General features: G+C 37.3%; 1 protein-coding gene across 1 annotated transcript in view; it reads left to right on the forward strand.

Annotated features, from left to right (window-relative positions):
• Positions 1-14,822, forward strand: part of LOC117330814 (FYVE, RhoGEF and PH domain-containing protein 2-like) — an 83,573-nt gene that overhangs the window by 11,227 nt on the left and 57,524 nt on the right. Inside the window, exon 2 of the mRNA XM_033889315.1 lies at positions 7,420-7,605. Within this exon, the coding sequence (XP_033745206.1) occupies positions 7,420-7,605 (186 nt within the window). The remainder of the gene's footprint in view (positions 1-7,419; positions 7,606-14,822) is intronic.

Here is a 14,822-nt window from a genome sequence, read left to right on the forward strand (position 1 = left end):
ACAGACACCTTGTGACAACAGACAGACAATACAGATCTCTTGTGACAACAGACAGACAATACAGACACCTTGTAACAACAGACAGACAATTCAGACACCTTGTGACAACAGACAGACAATACAGGTCCCTTGTGACAACAGACAGACAATACAGACACCTTGTGACAACAGACAGACAATACAGACACCTTGTGACAACAGACAGACAATACAGATCTCTTGTGACAACAGACAGACAATACAGACACCTTGTAACAACAGACAGACAATTCAGACACCTTGTGACAACAGACAGACAATACAGGTCCCTTGTGACAACAGACAGACAAACCAGGCCCCTTGTGACAACAGACAGACAATACAGGTCCCTTGTAACAACAGACAGACAATTCAGACACCTTGTGACAACAGACAGACAATACAGGTCCCTTGTGACAACAGACAGACAAACCAGGCCCCTTGTGACAACAGACAGACAATACAGGTCCCTTGTGACAACAGACGGACAATACAGGTCCCTTGTGACAACAGACAGACAATACAGGTCCCTTGCAACAACAGACAGACAATACAGATCCCTTGTAACAACAGACAGACAATACAGATCTCTTGTAACAACAGACAGACAATACAGACACCTTGTGACAACAGACATACAATACAGACACCTTGTGACAACAGACAGACAATACAGACATCTTGTGACAACAGACAGACAATACAGGTCCCTTGTGACAACAGACAGACAAACCAGGCCCCTTGTGACAACAAACAGACAATACAGACACCTTGTGACAACAGACAGACAATACAGGCCCCTTGTGACAACAGACAGACAATACAGATACCTTGTGATAACAGACAGACAATACAGGTCCCTTGTGACAACAGACAGACAATACCGACACCTTGTGACAACAGACAGACAATACAGACACCTTGTGACAACAGACAGACAATACAGGTCCCTTGTGACAACAGACAGACAATACAGGTCCCTTGTGACAACAGACGGACAATACAGGTCCCTTGTGACAACAGACAGACAATACAGACACCTTGTGACAACAGACAGACAATACAGACACCTTGTGACAACAGACAGACAATACAGATACCTTGTAACAACAGACAGACAATACAGACACCTTGTGACAACAGACAGACAATACAGACACCTTGTGACAACAGACAGACAATACAGATCTCTTGTGACAACAGACAGACAATACAGACACCTTGTGACAACAGACAGACAATACAGATACCTTGTAACAACAGACAGACAAAACAGACACCTTGTAACAACAGACAGACAATACAGGTCCCTTGTGACAACAGACAGACAATACAGACACCTTGTGACAACAGACAGACAATACAGACACCTTGCGACAACAGACAGACAATACAGGTCCCTTGTGACAACAGACAGACAATACAGATACCTTGTGATAACAGACAGACAATACAGGTCCCTTGTGACAACAGACAGACAATACAGACACCTTGTGACAACAGACAGACAATACAGATACCTTGTAACAACAGACAGACAATACAGGTCCCTTGTGACAACAGACATACAATACAGACATTTTGTGACAACAGACAGACAATACAGACAACATGTGACAACAGACAGACAATACAGGTCCCTTGTGACAACAGACAGACAATACAGATCCCTTGTGACAACAGACAGACAATACAGACACCTTGCGACAACAGACAGACAATACAGGTCCCTTGTGACAACAGACAGACAATACAGACACCTTGCGACAACAGACACACAATACAGGTCCCTTGTGACAACAGACAGACAATACAGACACCTTGTGACAACAGACAGACAATACAGACACCTTGTAACAACAGACAGACAATACAGATCCCTTGTAACAACAGACAGACAATACAGGTCCCTTGTGACAACAGACAGACAATACAGACACCTTGTGACAACAGACAGACAATACAGACATTTTGTGACAACAGACAGACAATACAGACACCTTGTGACAACAGGCAGACAATACAGGTCCCTTGTGACAACAGACAGACAATACAGGTCCCTTGTGACAACAGACAGACAAAACAGACATTTTGTGACAACAGACAGACAATACAGATGACTTGTGAAACAGACAGACAATACAGACAACATGTGACAACAGACAGACAAACCAGACACCTTGTGACAACAGACAGACAATAAAGACACCTTGTGACAACAGACAGACAATACAGGACCCTTGTGACAACAGACAGACAATACAGGCCCCTTGTGACAACAGACAGACAATACCGACACCTTGTGACAACAGACAGACAATACAGACACCTTGTGACAACAGACAGACAATACAGGTCCCTTGTGACAACAGACAGACAATACAGACACCTTGTGACAACAGACAGACAATACAGACATTTTGTGACAACAGACAGACAATACAGACACCTTGTGACAACAGACAGACAATACAGACACCTTGTGACAACAGACATACAATACAGGTCCCTTGTGACAACAGACAGACAATACAGACCCTTGTGACAACAGACAGACAATACAGATGACTTGTGACAACAGACAGACAATACAGATGACTTGTGACAACAGACAGACAATACAGACACCTTGTGACAACAGACAGACAATACAGGTCCCTTGTGACAACAGACAGACAATACAGACCCTTGTGACAACAGACAGACAATACAGACACCTTGTGACAACAGACGGACAATACAGACACCTTGCGACAACAGACAGACAATACAGGTCCCTTGTGACAACAGACAGACAATACAGACACCTTGTGACAACAGACAGACAATACAGACACCTTGCGACAACAGACAGACAATACAGGTCCCTTGTGACAACAGACAGACAATACAGACACCTTGTAACAACAGACAGACAATACAGGTCCCTTGTGACAACAGACATACAATACAGACATTTTGTGACAACAGACAGACAATACAGACAACATGTGACAACAGACAGACAATACAGGTCCCTTGTGACAACAGACAGACAATACAGACACCTTGTAACAACAGACAGACAATACAGGTCCCTTGTGACAACAGACATACAATACAGACATTTTGTGACAACAGACAGACAATACAGACAACATGTGACAACAGACAGACAATACAGGTCCCTTGTGACAACAGACAGACAATACAGATCCCTTGTGACAACAGACAGACAATACAGACACCTTGCGACAACAGACAGACAATACAGGTCCCTTGTGACAACAGACAGACAATACAGACACCTTGCGACAACAGACACACAATACAGGTCCCTTGTGACAACAGACAGACAATACAGACACCTTGTGACAACAGACAGACAATACAGACACCTTGTAACAACAGACAGACAATACAGATCCCTTGTAACAACAGACAGACAATACAGGTCCCTTGTGACAACAGACAGACAATACAGACACCTTGTGACAACAGGCAGACAATACAGGTCCCTTGTGACAACAGACAGACAATACAGGTCCCTTGTGACAACAGACAGACAAAACAGACATTTTGTGACAACAGACAGACAATACAGATGACTTGTGAAACAGACAGACAATACAGACAACATGTGACAACAGACAGACAAACCAGACACCTTGTAACAACAGACAGACAATACAGATCTCTTGTAACAACAGACAGACAATACAGACACCTTGTGACAACAGACAGACAATACAGACACCTTGTAACAACAGACAGACAATACAGACACCTTGTGACAACAGACAGACAATACAGACACCTTGTGACAACAGACAGACAATACAGACACCTTGTGACAACAGACAGACAATACAGACATTTTGTGACAACAGACAGACAATACAGACATTTTGTGACAACAGACAGACAATACAGACACCATATGACAACAGACAGACAATACAGATGACTTGTGAAACAGACAGACAATACAGACAACATGTGACAACAGACAGACAAACCAGACACCTTGTAACAACAGACAGACAATACAGATCTCTTGTAACAACAGACAGACAATACAGACACCTTGTGACAACAGACAGACAATACAGACACCTTGTAACAACAGACAGACAATACAGATCCCTTGTAACAACAGACAGACAATACAGACACCTTGTGACAACAGACAGACAATACAGACACCTTGTGACAACAGGCAGACAATACAGGTCCCTTGTGACAACAGACAGACAGTACAGGTCCCTTGTGACAACAGACAGACAATACAGACACCTTGTGACAACAGACAGACAGTACAGGTCCCTTGTGACAACAGACAGACAATACAGACACCTTGTGACAACAGACAGAGAATACAGATGACTTGTGACAACAGACAGACAATACAGGTCCCTTGTGACAACAGACAGACAAAACAGACATTTTGTGACAACAGACAGACAATACAGATGACTTGTGAAACAGACAGACAATACAGACAACATGTGACAACAGACAGACAAACCAGACACCTTGTAACAACAGACAGACAATACAGATCTCTTGTGACAACAGACAGACAATATAGACACCTTGTGACAACAGACAGACAATACAGACATTTTGTGACAACAGACAGACAATACAGGTCCCTTGTGACAACAGACAGACAAACCAGGCCCCTTGTGACAACAGACAGACAAACCAGGCCCCTTGTGACAACAGACAGACAATACAGACATTTTGTGACAACAGACAGACAATACAGACACCTTGTGACAACAGACAGACAATACAGACACCTTGTGACAACAGACAGACAATTCAGACACCTTGTGACAACAGACAGACAATACAGACATTTTGTGACAACAGACAGACAATACAGACACCTTGTGACAACAGACAGACAATACAGACACCTTGTAACAACAGACAGACAAACCAGGCCCCTTGTGACAACAGACAGACAATACAGGTCCCTTGTGACAACAGACAGACAAACCAGACACCTTGTGACAACAGACATACAATACAGACACCTTGTGACAACAGACAGACAATACAGGTCCCTTGTGACAACAGACAGACAATACAGACACCTTGTGACAACAGACAGACAATACAGACATCTTGTGACAACAGACAGACAATACAGACACCATATGACAACAGACAGACAATTCAGACCCTTGTGACAACAGACAGACAATACATACCCTTGTAGCAATAGGTAGAATAGCTGATGCCCTACCAACTGAGCTATCACTGCCCCTTACAACATTAGATCAGAGATGAACAAGAATGGTTTTACACCAAAGGATAGCATTTTTACTTTTGATAATGTTTTTGTTGTTCTGAACATGTTAGGTGTAGCCAAGCACAGGTGCGGGGGGATCCGTTATATAATGAGCTGGTACCAATGTTAAACATGGATGTGATGTATGTGTTGCATGTACAGGAAGGGAACACTTACTACATGTACTTAAAGCCTCTTCTTCCTCAGGAAAACTGATTATGTTGGAGTTGGTACAAATCACTAGATTGAATTTCATTTGTGTGATCAGGTTCTCCTATTGTTAGGAATACACAATCGTGTAGATGTCCTTCAATTGTGATATCGTACAGGGTGTAAATGTCCTTGAGTTATGAAAGCATAATGTAAATGTCCTTGAATTTGATATCCTGTTTAATGTAAATGTCCTTGAATTTTGATGTCCTGTTTAATGTAAATGTCCTTGAGTTATGATATCCTGTTTAAATGTCCTTGATTTATGATATCCTGTTTAATGTAAATGTCCTTGAGTTATGATCATACATGTATTCTGTTAGAAGTAAATGTCCTTGAGCTATGACAATATTCTGTTAGAAGTAAATGTCCTTGAGCTATGATAATATTCTGTTTAATGTAAATGTCCTTGAGTTATGAAATCCTGTTTAATGTAAATGTCCTTGTGTTATGATATCCTGTTTAATGTAAATATCCTTGAGTTATGATATCCTGTTTAATGTAAATGTCCTTGAGCTATGATATCCTGTTTAAATGTCCTTGAGCTATGATATCCTGTTTAAATGTCCTTGATTTATGAAATCCTGTTTAATGTAAATGTCCTTGAGCTATGATATCCTGTTTAATGTAAATGTCCTTGAGTTATGATTTCCTGTTTAATGTAAATGTCCTTGAGCTATGATATCCTGTTTAATGTAAATGTCCTTGAGTTATGATATCCTGTTTAATGTAAATGTCCTTGAGTTATGATATCCTGTTTAATGTAAATGTCCTTGAGTTATGATATCCTGTTTAATGTAAATGTCCTTGAGTTATGATATCCTGTTTAATGTAAATGTCCTTGAGTTATGATATCCTGTTTAATGTAAATGTCCTTGAGCTATGATATCCTGTTTAAATGTCCTTGAGTTATGATATCCTGTTTAATGTAAATGTCCTTGAGTTATGATATCCTGTTTAATGTAAATGTCCTTGAGCTATGATATCCTGTTTAAATGTCCTTGAGTTATGATATCCTGTTTAATGTAAATGTCCTTGAGCTATGATATCCTGTTTAAATGTCCTTGAGTTATGATATCCTGTTTAATGTAAATGTCCTTGAGCTATGATATCCTGTTTAATGTAAATGTCCTTGAGTTATGATATTTTTCTATTAGAAGTAAATGTCATTGAGTTATGATGATATACTGATGAATGTAAATGTCTTTGACTTTTGAAGTAGATCTTGAAACATATAATATATTTGTTTTCTCTATCAGCAATGTAGGTTCTTTATTTCATAAGAAAAGAATGTTTACTATCCCTGTCTGTTGCTCAATTTCAATGCTGGGTCAAATTGGTTCCAGAGTAATTGGTACAGTGTTTCTTGCCCAAGGACAGAACCATGCCAGCACAGTATTAACAGTCTGTGACCTTAGTTCATTGAGAAATGTCATACTGGTAGTCTGATATTTTTACTACCCAACCACCTTCCAAGTTCCATTGTCATATGTGAAACAAAAAATGTATTTACAAAGGTTCTCTATTGAGTTTTTACTGTTTATAATAAAGTATTTTGAGATCATCTGACTGGAAGGGTCGGATGACCTAAAGCCATTGTGTTTCATCCAGGGCCATGTGCTGTCTGCTGTCTGTAAAATGTTCACATTTCTAAACTTGTTCTCAAGTTCCTCTTGTGGGATTTAACTCTAACTTTCCTGAAATGATCCTGAGATATTTCTGACCAAGTATTGTTACATGTATATCGGAGTTGGTCAGAAATCAAAGATGGTCACCACGGCCAATGATACCACTGTACTTACGTATAACCGAGTATGTATACTACAGCAGTACTAAGGTCTTTAGATTCAGATGACTGTTAAGACGTATGGGCCTCTTGTTACATTAATTCAATTATTGTTGATTTTCAGACATAGATGGACAGATTTTAGACTTCCACATTGAAAACAAGGCCTCAAAATGGAAGCTGAAGGCTCATGTGATGGAGAGGAAGGCATCGACATACTGCCGTCAGCGGTCAGAAAATGGAGCTCCTGTGGTGGGGAGGGTCAATCCGCCCCTTTCCAATGGAGATACAGGGAGTTCAAACATCAAAGGTAAGACTTTCTAAAATTAAAGAAATACTCTACTTTTGACAATGGAAAGGTACAATTTTGTTTAAAGGAGTAAGAAACCAATGAGGTTGGCTTATATTTCAGTTATCCCAAAAAATGAACTAAGTAGGATAATTTTTTCAAGGAAATCATGAAAATGACAATGATTTTATGATGATAGCATCCCCAAAACTGAAAATTTGAATGAAAAAAAAAACCAACTACTGTACATGTATACTTTTTACCATTAACTTTTCAATATTTACCCTTTGCAATGGTGGTACAAAATATTCAATTGTGTTGGGGTTAATTCATATGTAAGTAAGATAAACAATATATCTGCATTGTAATAATTAAAACGATTAAAATTCTAGGACATCACATTTTTCGTCTAAAATATCAATAATCAAGAAATTATGTACATATTATAGCTGTGGAACATAAGAAAATGTCTTTTTGTGATGTTAAGTAATGTATGGCTGTGAGATATGTCACGGTAATGTGAATCCTTTATGTAATGTTGTGCACCAAAGCCGATTTTCTTGCAAATTGACTGCAATACTTTTATTACTACATGCTCAAAAGCTGCTTACGTTGATAGAACAATATTGATTTCTCGATTTGATTATAAATTACAGAATATGTAGCTAAAGGTGCAGAAATTTTACAACCTTCAGTGAGATATACGCTGAATAGTCTCAGAGCCGGGCCATATGAGCAAAGCATATATACCTAGAGGCTGAACTAAATGCGTGGTACACCATCATAAACTGATAGAGAAAAAATTGTAAAAAATGAGAGTAATTACACAAAAAATATTCAAAGCATCCATTAGTTAAATATGCACACTATATACATTTACAATTACCGTATTTGATCTAATAAGAAAACTTGCCCCAATAAGTATCCCCCCCCCCCCCCCCCCCCCTCCCTTTTTTTCGGGAAAGAGGATGGGTACACTAATTGAAACATATAAAAAGTTCCTTACCAAACTGATCTGTTTATATAACCTTCAGTCTTTTAACCAAAGAATCTGGATTATATTCAATATAAGGGTATGTCAATGAAAATAATAATGTTATTTTTTTCTACCCAGATGTCACATTCCCCTGTGGGGCCGGAGTGGAGTAAATGTTAAGGTGTCCCGACACTTTATCACAAGCCCTCCACCTCTGGGGTGCGAGTTCGAAACCCAAGTGAGGCAGTTGCCTGGTACTGACCGTAGACCAGTGGTTTTTCTCCGGGTACTCTGGCTTTCCTACATTTCCAAAACCTGGCAAAACCCTAAATGACCCTAGCTGTTAATAGGACGTTTAACTTAATAAAGCATAAACTAATCACATTTCCCTGTACAGTGTTTATTAGGGCACCTGTATGGTGTTTTTTTAAACATATAATGCTCTTAGTATGTCAAATACGGTAGTATTCGATCAACTCATCATAAAACAGGTTATCATATCTATAAACATGAAGTTTATATCACCATGCTATCAACTTATTATTATGTCATGTCCTTGAACAGAAGTTGTTCAACACAACCATGAACAAAAAGTGTTTTATTTCATGAATGGAACAAATATGAATATGCGGGAGGTGGGAGATCCAACGTCCGTGTAAAAAGTTTGTTGTGGTTCTGTACATGTTACGGGGTCAAAGGGTAAAGGGTAAAGATGACCATAACCCAGCACGACATTGTTATGGTCATCTTTACTCTTTGAAATATGAATATATAAAGTGTTTATCACAATAATGAACAAAAATTGCATATAAATCTCACAAACCAAAAATGTTAAAATACAATTGTTAACAGAAAGTTAACATGCACTAATTAATCATATTAACAGAAAGTGTTGAACTTAACAAATGAACAGATTTAGAGGTACATCAACACTTGCCGTTATCAAACATGAACAGAAAGTGTTGAGCAACAGTGTTCATTATGTAACATGAACAGGAGCAAAGACTTTCGAAACCTTAACATGATGTGAATCTACTGATGTTAGTTGTGTAGAGTGCTGTATGTCTGAAGATGATGAATTTGTGGGGCTTGCCCTGTACAGAACAGATGGTAAAACCTGAACTATTACAGCTGATCAACTGTAAATTAAGCGTTACTCTATAGGAACACCTATCATTATGTGTTCTGTGTCAGGCTGGGGCAGTGAGCAGGTACACAGATCATGAATTGTTCGTTGAAGCAGATGTACAGATAATGGGAAAGAAGTTGAAGCATCCTAAAAGTTTGAGATTTTAAGTTAGAGTGGGCATAGTGGTTTATTTATCATAAAGTTAAGTTAAAGCTGAAGTGCATATCATGGCAGGCATACATATCAGGTTTCTGAATTGAGGCTGACATATCCATGAGTTGCATATGATCATAAAATCATCAGATTCTTTGAATTTTGATCTGAAGCAGGCAAAATTACCTTGATTTCTTAAATAAATCAGGCATGAATTCTATGTTTTCTGAATTGAATCTGGCATGAATTCTATGATTTCACTGACCATAGCTAATATGCCCTGTGTTGATTCTGTATATTGGACAACGGTTTAAGACTTATATACACACTAATTTTAGTCAGAATTTGAGCGTCAAATTGACGCATGTCATGTCCGAGGGCGAGGTACTTGCAGGGCCAAGCGGGAGAAAACTGGAGAATTTGATAAAATTCGGGACCCGTGCGGGTCATTAATTTCAAACTGGAGAATTTGATTTTTGAATTGAATATTCGGGAGTCTCCCGCCAAATGCGGGAAACTTGGCAGGTATGATAAATTCTATGATTTCTGAATTGAATTAGGCATGAATTCTATGATTTGTGCATTGAATCAGGCATGAATTCTATGATTTATTAAGAATTGAATCAGGTATGAATTTCATGATTTCTGAATTGAATCGGGCATGAATTTCATGATTTCTTAATTGAATCAGGCATGAATTCCATGATTTGTGCATTGAATCAGGTATGAATTCTATCATTTAAGATTTTTCATTGCAGCAAAACAAACATATCTTGATCTCTGATTTGAAGAATGAGTACTTAAAAGTATATAGCATAGTTTTTGAGTTATATGACATAGGTATTATGAATTATAACAGTGCAGGTATAGTTTTGCTAGAATAACATGCACATTGACCTTTTCATGGATTTTTCAAAGTAGGCAATTTAAGCAGTAAATTTACTGTTCAATGTATATTTCATATCGTTTCCAAATTATTCACAGAATACAAGGGATTTGGAAAGACAATTAAATTACAAAAATATACAATATTATTAAAATTTATAAAACTGAATGTTCTAGCTCGTTTGTATCCCTTGTACATTGTCTGATGTCTGATATGCCAATAGTTGAGTCGAATGTTTCCAGCAAGTTATGCCCACAATAAAGTATGCACACACAAACAAAAAACAACAACTCTATAATGTATGGGGGAAAATAAGTCCTACAGGAGCCGAACCCGTTACACTGTCAACATGCAGTATCCTAGTAATATTCTCACTTAGCCCATACGATTAATTTGCCAGTGCGATTGATCTCGTTCATCATTTTAAACTATTGCATATATATAGCAACACATATACAATGTAGTTATTTTCCCTATATTGTTATCAACTTGTCTGCAATCAGTATGCTAATCAAAGTTCAACACGACAGGTCATTCTGATCAGACTATACATGTACAAATGATATGCTTTGTTTGTTGAAGCAAGATACATATCATTTATGATTTGAAGCATGTAAACAATAATTGCCTTATTTGTTGAGGCAGCTGTACAGATCAAGATTATCAGATGAAACAAATTAAACATACAAATCATAATTCATTAAGATAATTGGTAAAAATAATGATTGATCATTTTTATTTACATACAATGAAATAAATCATGGTCTGAAGTTCACCCAAACCAATTTGTATGTTATCTATATTTAGTATATTGTAATATGTTTTCTATCTCCTAAGCCAGCATTTCTACCAGAAAATTGGATTAAGACAATGATTTGTGAGTTGAGGCAGATTATATATATATGTTGCACATTGTATTGAGAGAACTGAACTGATGAAGTCCAACAGGAACGATCAATCCTGCTTGGTAGTGCTTGTTCCTGAGGATGCGTTTCTATCAATAAGTTATGTTTTTGTTATTCATATTACAAGATACTGTACAATGGATGCCAGGGATCGCTATAGATAATTATAGACATTAAAGGAAGGTTCTGATGCAGTCCGTATATATGTATAGGCACCTTGATATATTGGTAAATCTTCAGGGCAGAATGTTAAGATGAAAGGGTTCATATTAGTTATATATATACATATACTAAAGGTGATGAAGAACAGGCCAGTCAGAACCGCCAATGTACATGGTGATGATGCTGTTTTTAAACACTTCCTGCTTCTGGCAAATTGCTTTAAATTCTCAAGGTGTTGTGTCAGACAGTTGGTACTGGCTTAAGGGTGTAAGCCACATGTCTCCATACTAAGGTCATAGAGGTCAGAGGTAAAAGTTCACTGGACAGCCAGCAGTTGTTGGTATTTTTGGGCCATGTGTTTCAACAAGTGGCTCTGGTCAGTTGCATTTAAAAGCATGATTAACTTGACCAAATTTTCTTGTGGATATTGTTAATTCTTACTTGTATATATTCAAGTTAAATTCAGAAAATTTTCACATGCATGAAAAAATGAGGAGTTACAATAATGACAGTTTTTGTATATGAAAATGATTTTGTTTCATAAAAAATTATCTCTTTGATAATAAGTTGGATGTTAAGCTGATTTGTAAAGTAGACTAACCAGACTTTTTAGAGGGACCATCCTGGTGAGTGAATTATGATGGTTGTATGTTATCATTACTGATGTATAGGGTTTATTCAGGTGCTGAACTGTTTTGCTGATGAAATAAAATCTGCTAATATATATGGTGTAAATGACTATATGCATTATCAATCCCAATAATTTTTCAGGTATATGTCATATATTCTTTTAAAAGTTTCTGAAAGGATTTTAACCTTTTTGTGTAATGTAAATGTTAGAAAATTAATGATTAATTTATCAAGCTTCCAAAATTTTACTGTGTTAGTTGATACTTTTACAGATAACTTTCATAAACTAATTTATTTTTCTATCAAAAATTAACATAATAAATGCTTTTAGCACATCTGCCATATATACCATAGTATACATTTTGAACTTTTTTTCTCTCATTTCACTTAAAAACCGTCTTCTGTTTTGAATTTGAACTTCCTTTTCATCTGTTTGGAGAAGTGGCCGAGCCAGGAAGCATGTTCATTTTGAAAAGAAGAACCTTTCTGTAATAGTTATTATAGTTCAATGAGGTATGACTTCCTGTTTCATTACCATGTGTGTATTTAAAAGCATGTAGAGTTTTAATTATACAGTTATGAGCGTTGAATGGTACTCCCCTTATGTAAGGTGATTTCCAATGTTATTACTAACAATATGGTCGGTTACTTCTTCCTCACTATACAGGATAATTTTGGTATGTCTGAAGTTGGATAGGGCCCAGCAGGCTGCTTCCGCATGTGATAGCAATGATGGGGGAGGCCTCAGTTTATAGTAGAAATGTAATTCTGTAATCCTGTGTTTATATCAGACTAAAGTTAAACACTTGATGAAATCTATATCATCTCGACACAAAGAATCTGGAGGAGGAAAAAACTCGGAAGTTTCTGACATTTTCGCAGTCGTCATGGTAAGCTTATAGAATGGCAAACTCACAGTTCTGTCATCGAAACCAAAGAGGCTCTTCTCTGTCCTTGAATCAAGGGGCATATATCAGTCTGGTTGGTTTCCGACGATGAGTTTTAATTTCTGTATAATCATGTAACACGATCATGTCTAACTGAGTTTTAATTTCTGTATAATCATGTAACACGATCATGTCTAAATTAGATTTATTTAGTCATAAATTTCTTGTTGCTTATATGATTGCTGTATTTTTTTCGGGATATAACGGATATTCATCCTCAGACAGTGCCATTATAATTATACTGTGACTCAGTGTATGGGGTGGGCTTATTACAGGACAATGATATAGCATTTGTTAATATTTCAATGAACTGCAATAAACACATAGATGGACGGTCTTATTTCCTGGCATGGGCTTATTGTCTGACATGGGCTTATTGCTGGATGAATACATTGCGTTGATTGTAATGGAAGCGAACTATTTTGTTTTTTTCATAACTTTTTGTCTTTTTAAGATGGCAATTATCTCTTGCCATTTTCAAAATAACCAAGTCCTTGGTTTCAAGTCTTTTTATTTCATATAAATTGTTTTTGAGATTGAGATTAAGGCTATAATTATTTCTGAAATCTCTTACCTACATGTATTGTTAGTGATATTTGTTGAAAACTCATTTTTTACTGGTTTTTTCGGTTTGATCCTGATTGACGGAAGTTCTTGTCAGGTACTTAAGCTCTGAAAATGGTTAAATTTTTCACTAAAGTTGGAGTTCCCGCATTAACATACATGTATAGTCCTGGTCTGATTGTTCTTTTTAAGCTATAGACTCAGTCCATCACTGGTGATGTAGCTCAAATTGCTAAAACACTTCAGTTTAGATTTCGGAGATCACTGTGCCATATTTATTTGATGATTCCAAGTATTCAGTGTTGTTAATTACATCATTGTCATTCTGATAAGGTCTTAATTATACAGACTCAATTGACAGAGCGTCAGACTTAAGTAAGCTAGTGGTCTTGTGTTCGATCCCTAGCGGAGGTAATTGAAATGAATTTACAATACAATGTATATATTAGGGTTTTTTCTGAGGGCATTTTGCATGGGGCCATTGATGGGCCTACAGGTTTCCTCTCTATCTGTCTGTCAGTTCGTCCACTCAGTTTTCTGCACTTTTCTCAGCCATGCTTTAAGGTATGTTGGTGAAAGTTTGTATGTAACTTCAGTATGAGTAGCTACATATTTCAGGGTATTTGGGTCAAGGTCATTGTAACTATTTTTAGCAGGGCAAGTAGGGGACAATTTTGTTGCTTTAGCAATACTCTTAGAAGGCTTGTTGAATGATGATATATAGGTCAGTGCTGGATCACTGCAGGAATCCTTAAGTGCCCCACACTTACCTTGTTAGACCTGATGCTATCATTTATGTCATAAAACTTTTATAACTTGAAAATCATAAACTTTTAACAAGTTTACTGTATCAATGTCATGATTTTAGGCATGTAGTTTTATCCAG

The sequence above is a fragment of the Pecten maximus genome, chromosome 7 (genome assembly GCF_902652985.1).
Source record: "Pecten maximus chromosome 7, xPecMax1.1, whole genome shotgun sequence".
NCBI lineage: Eukaryota > Metazoa > Mollusca > Bivalvia > Pectinida > Pectinidae > Pecten > Pecten maximus.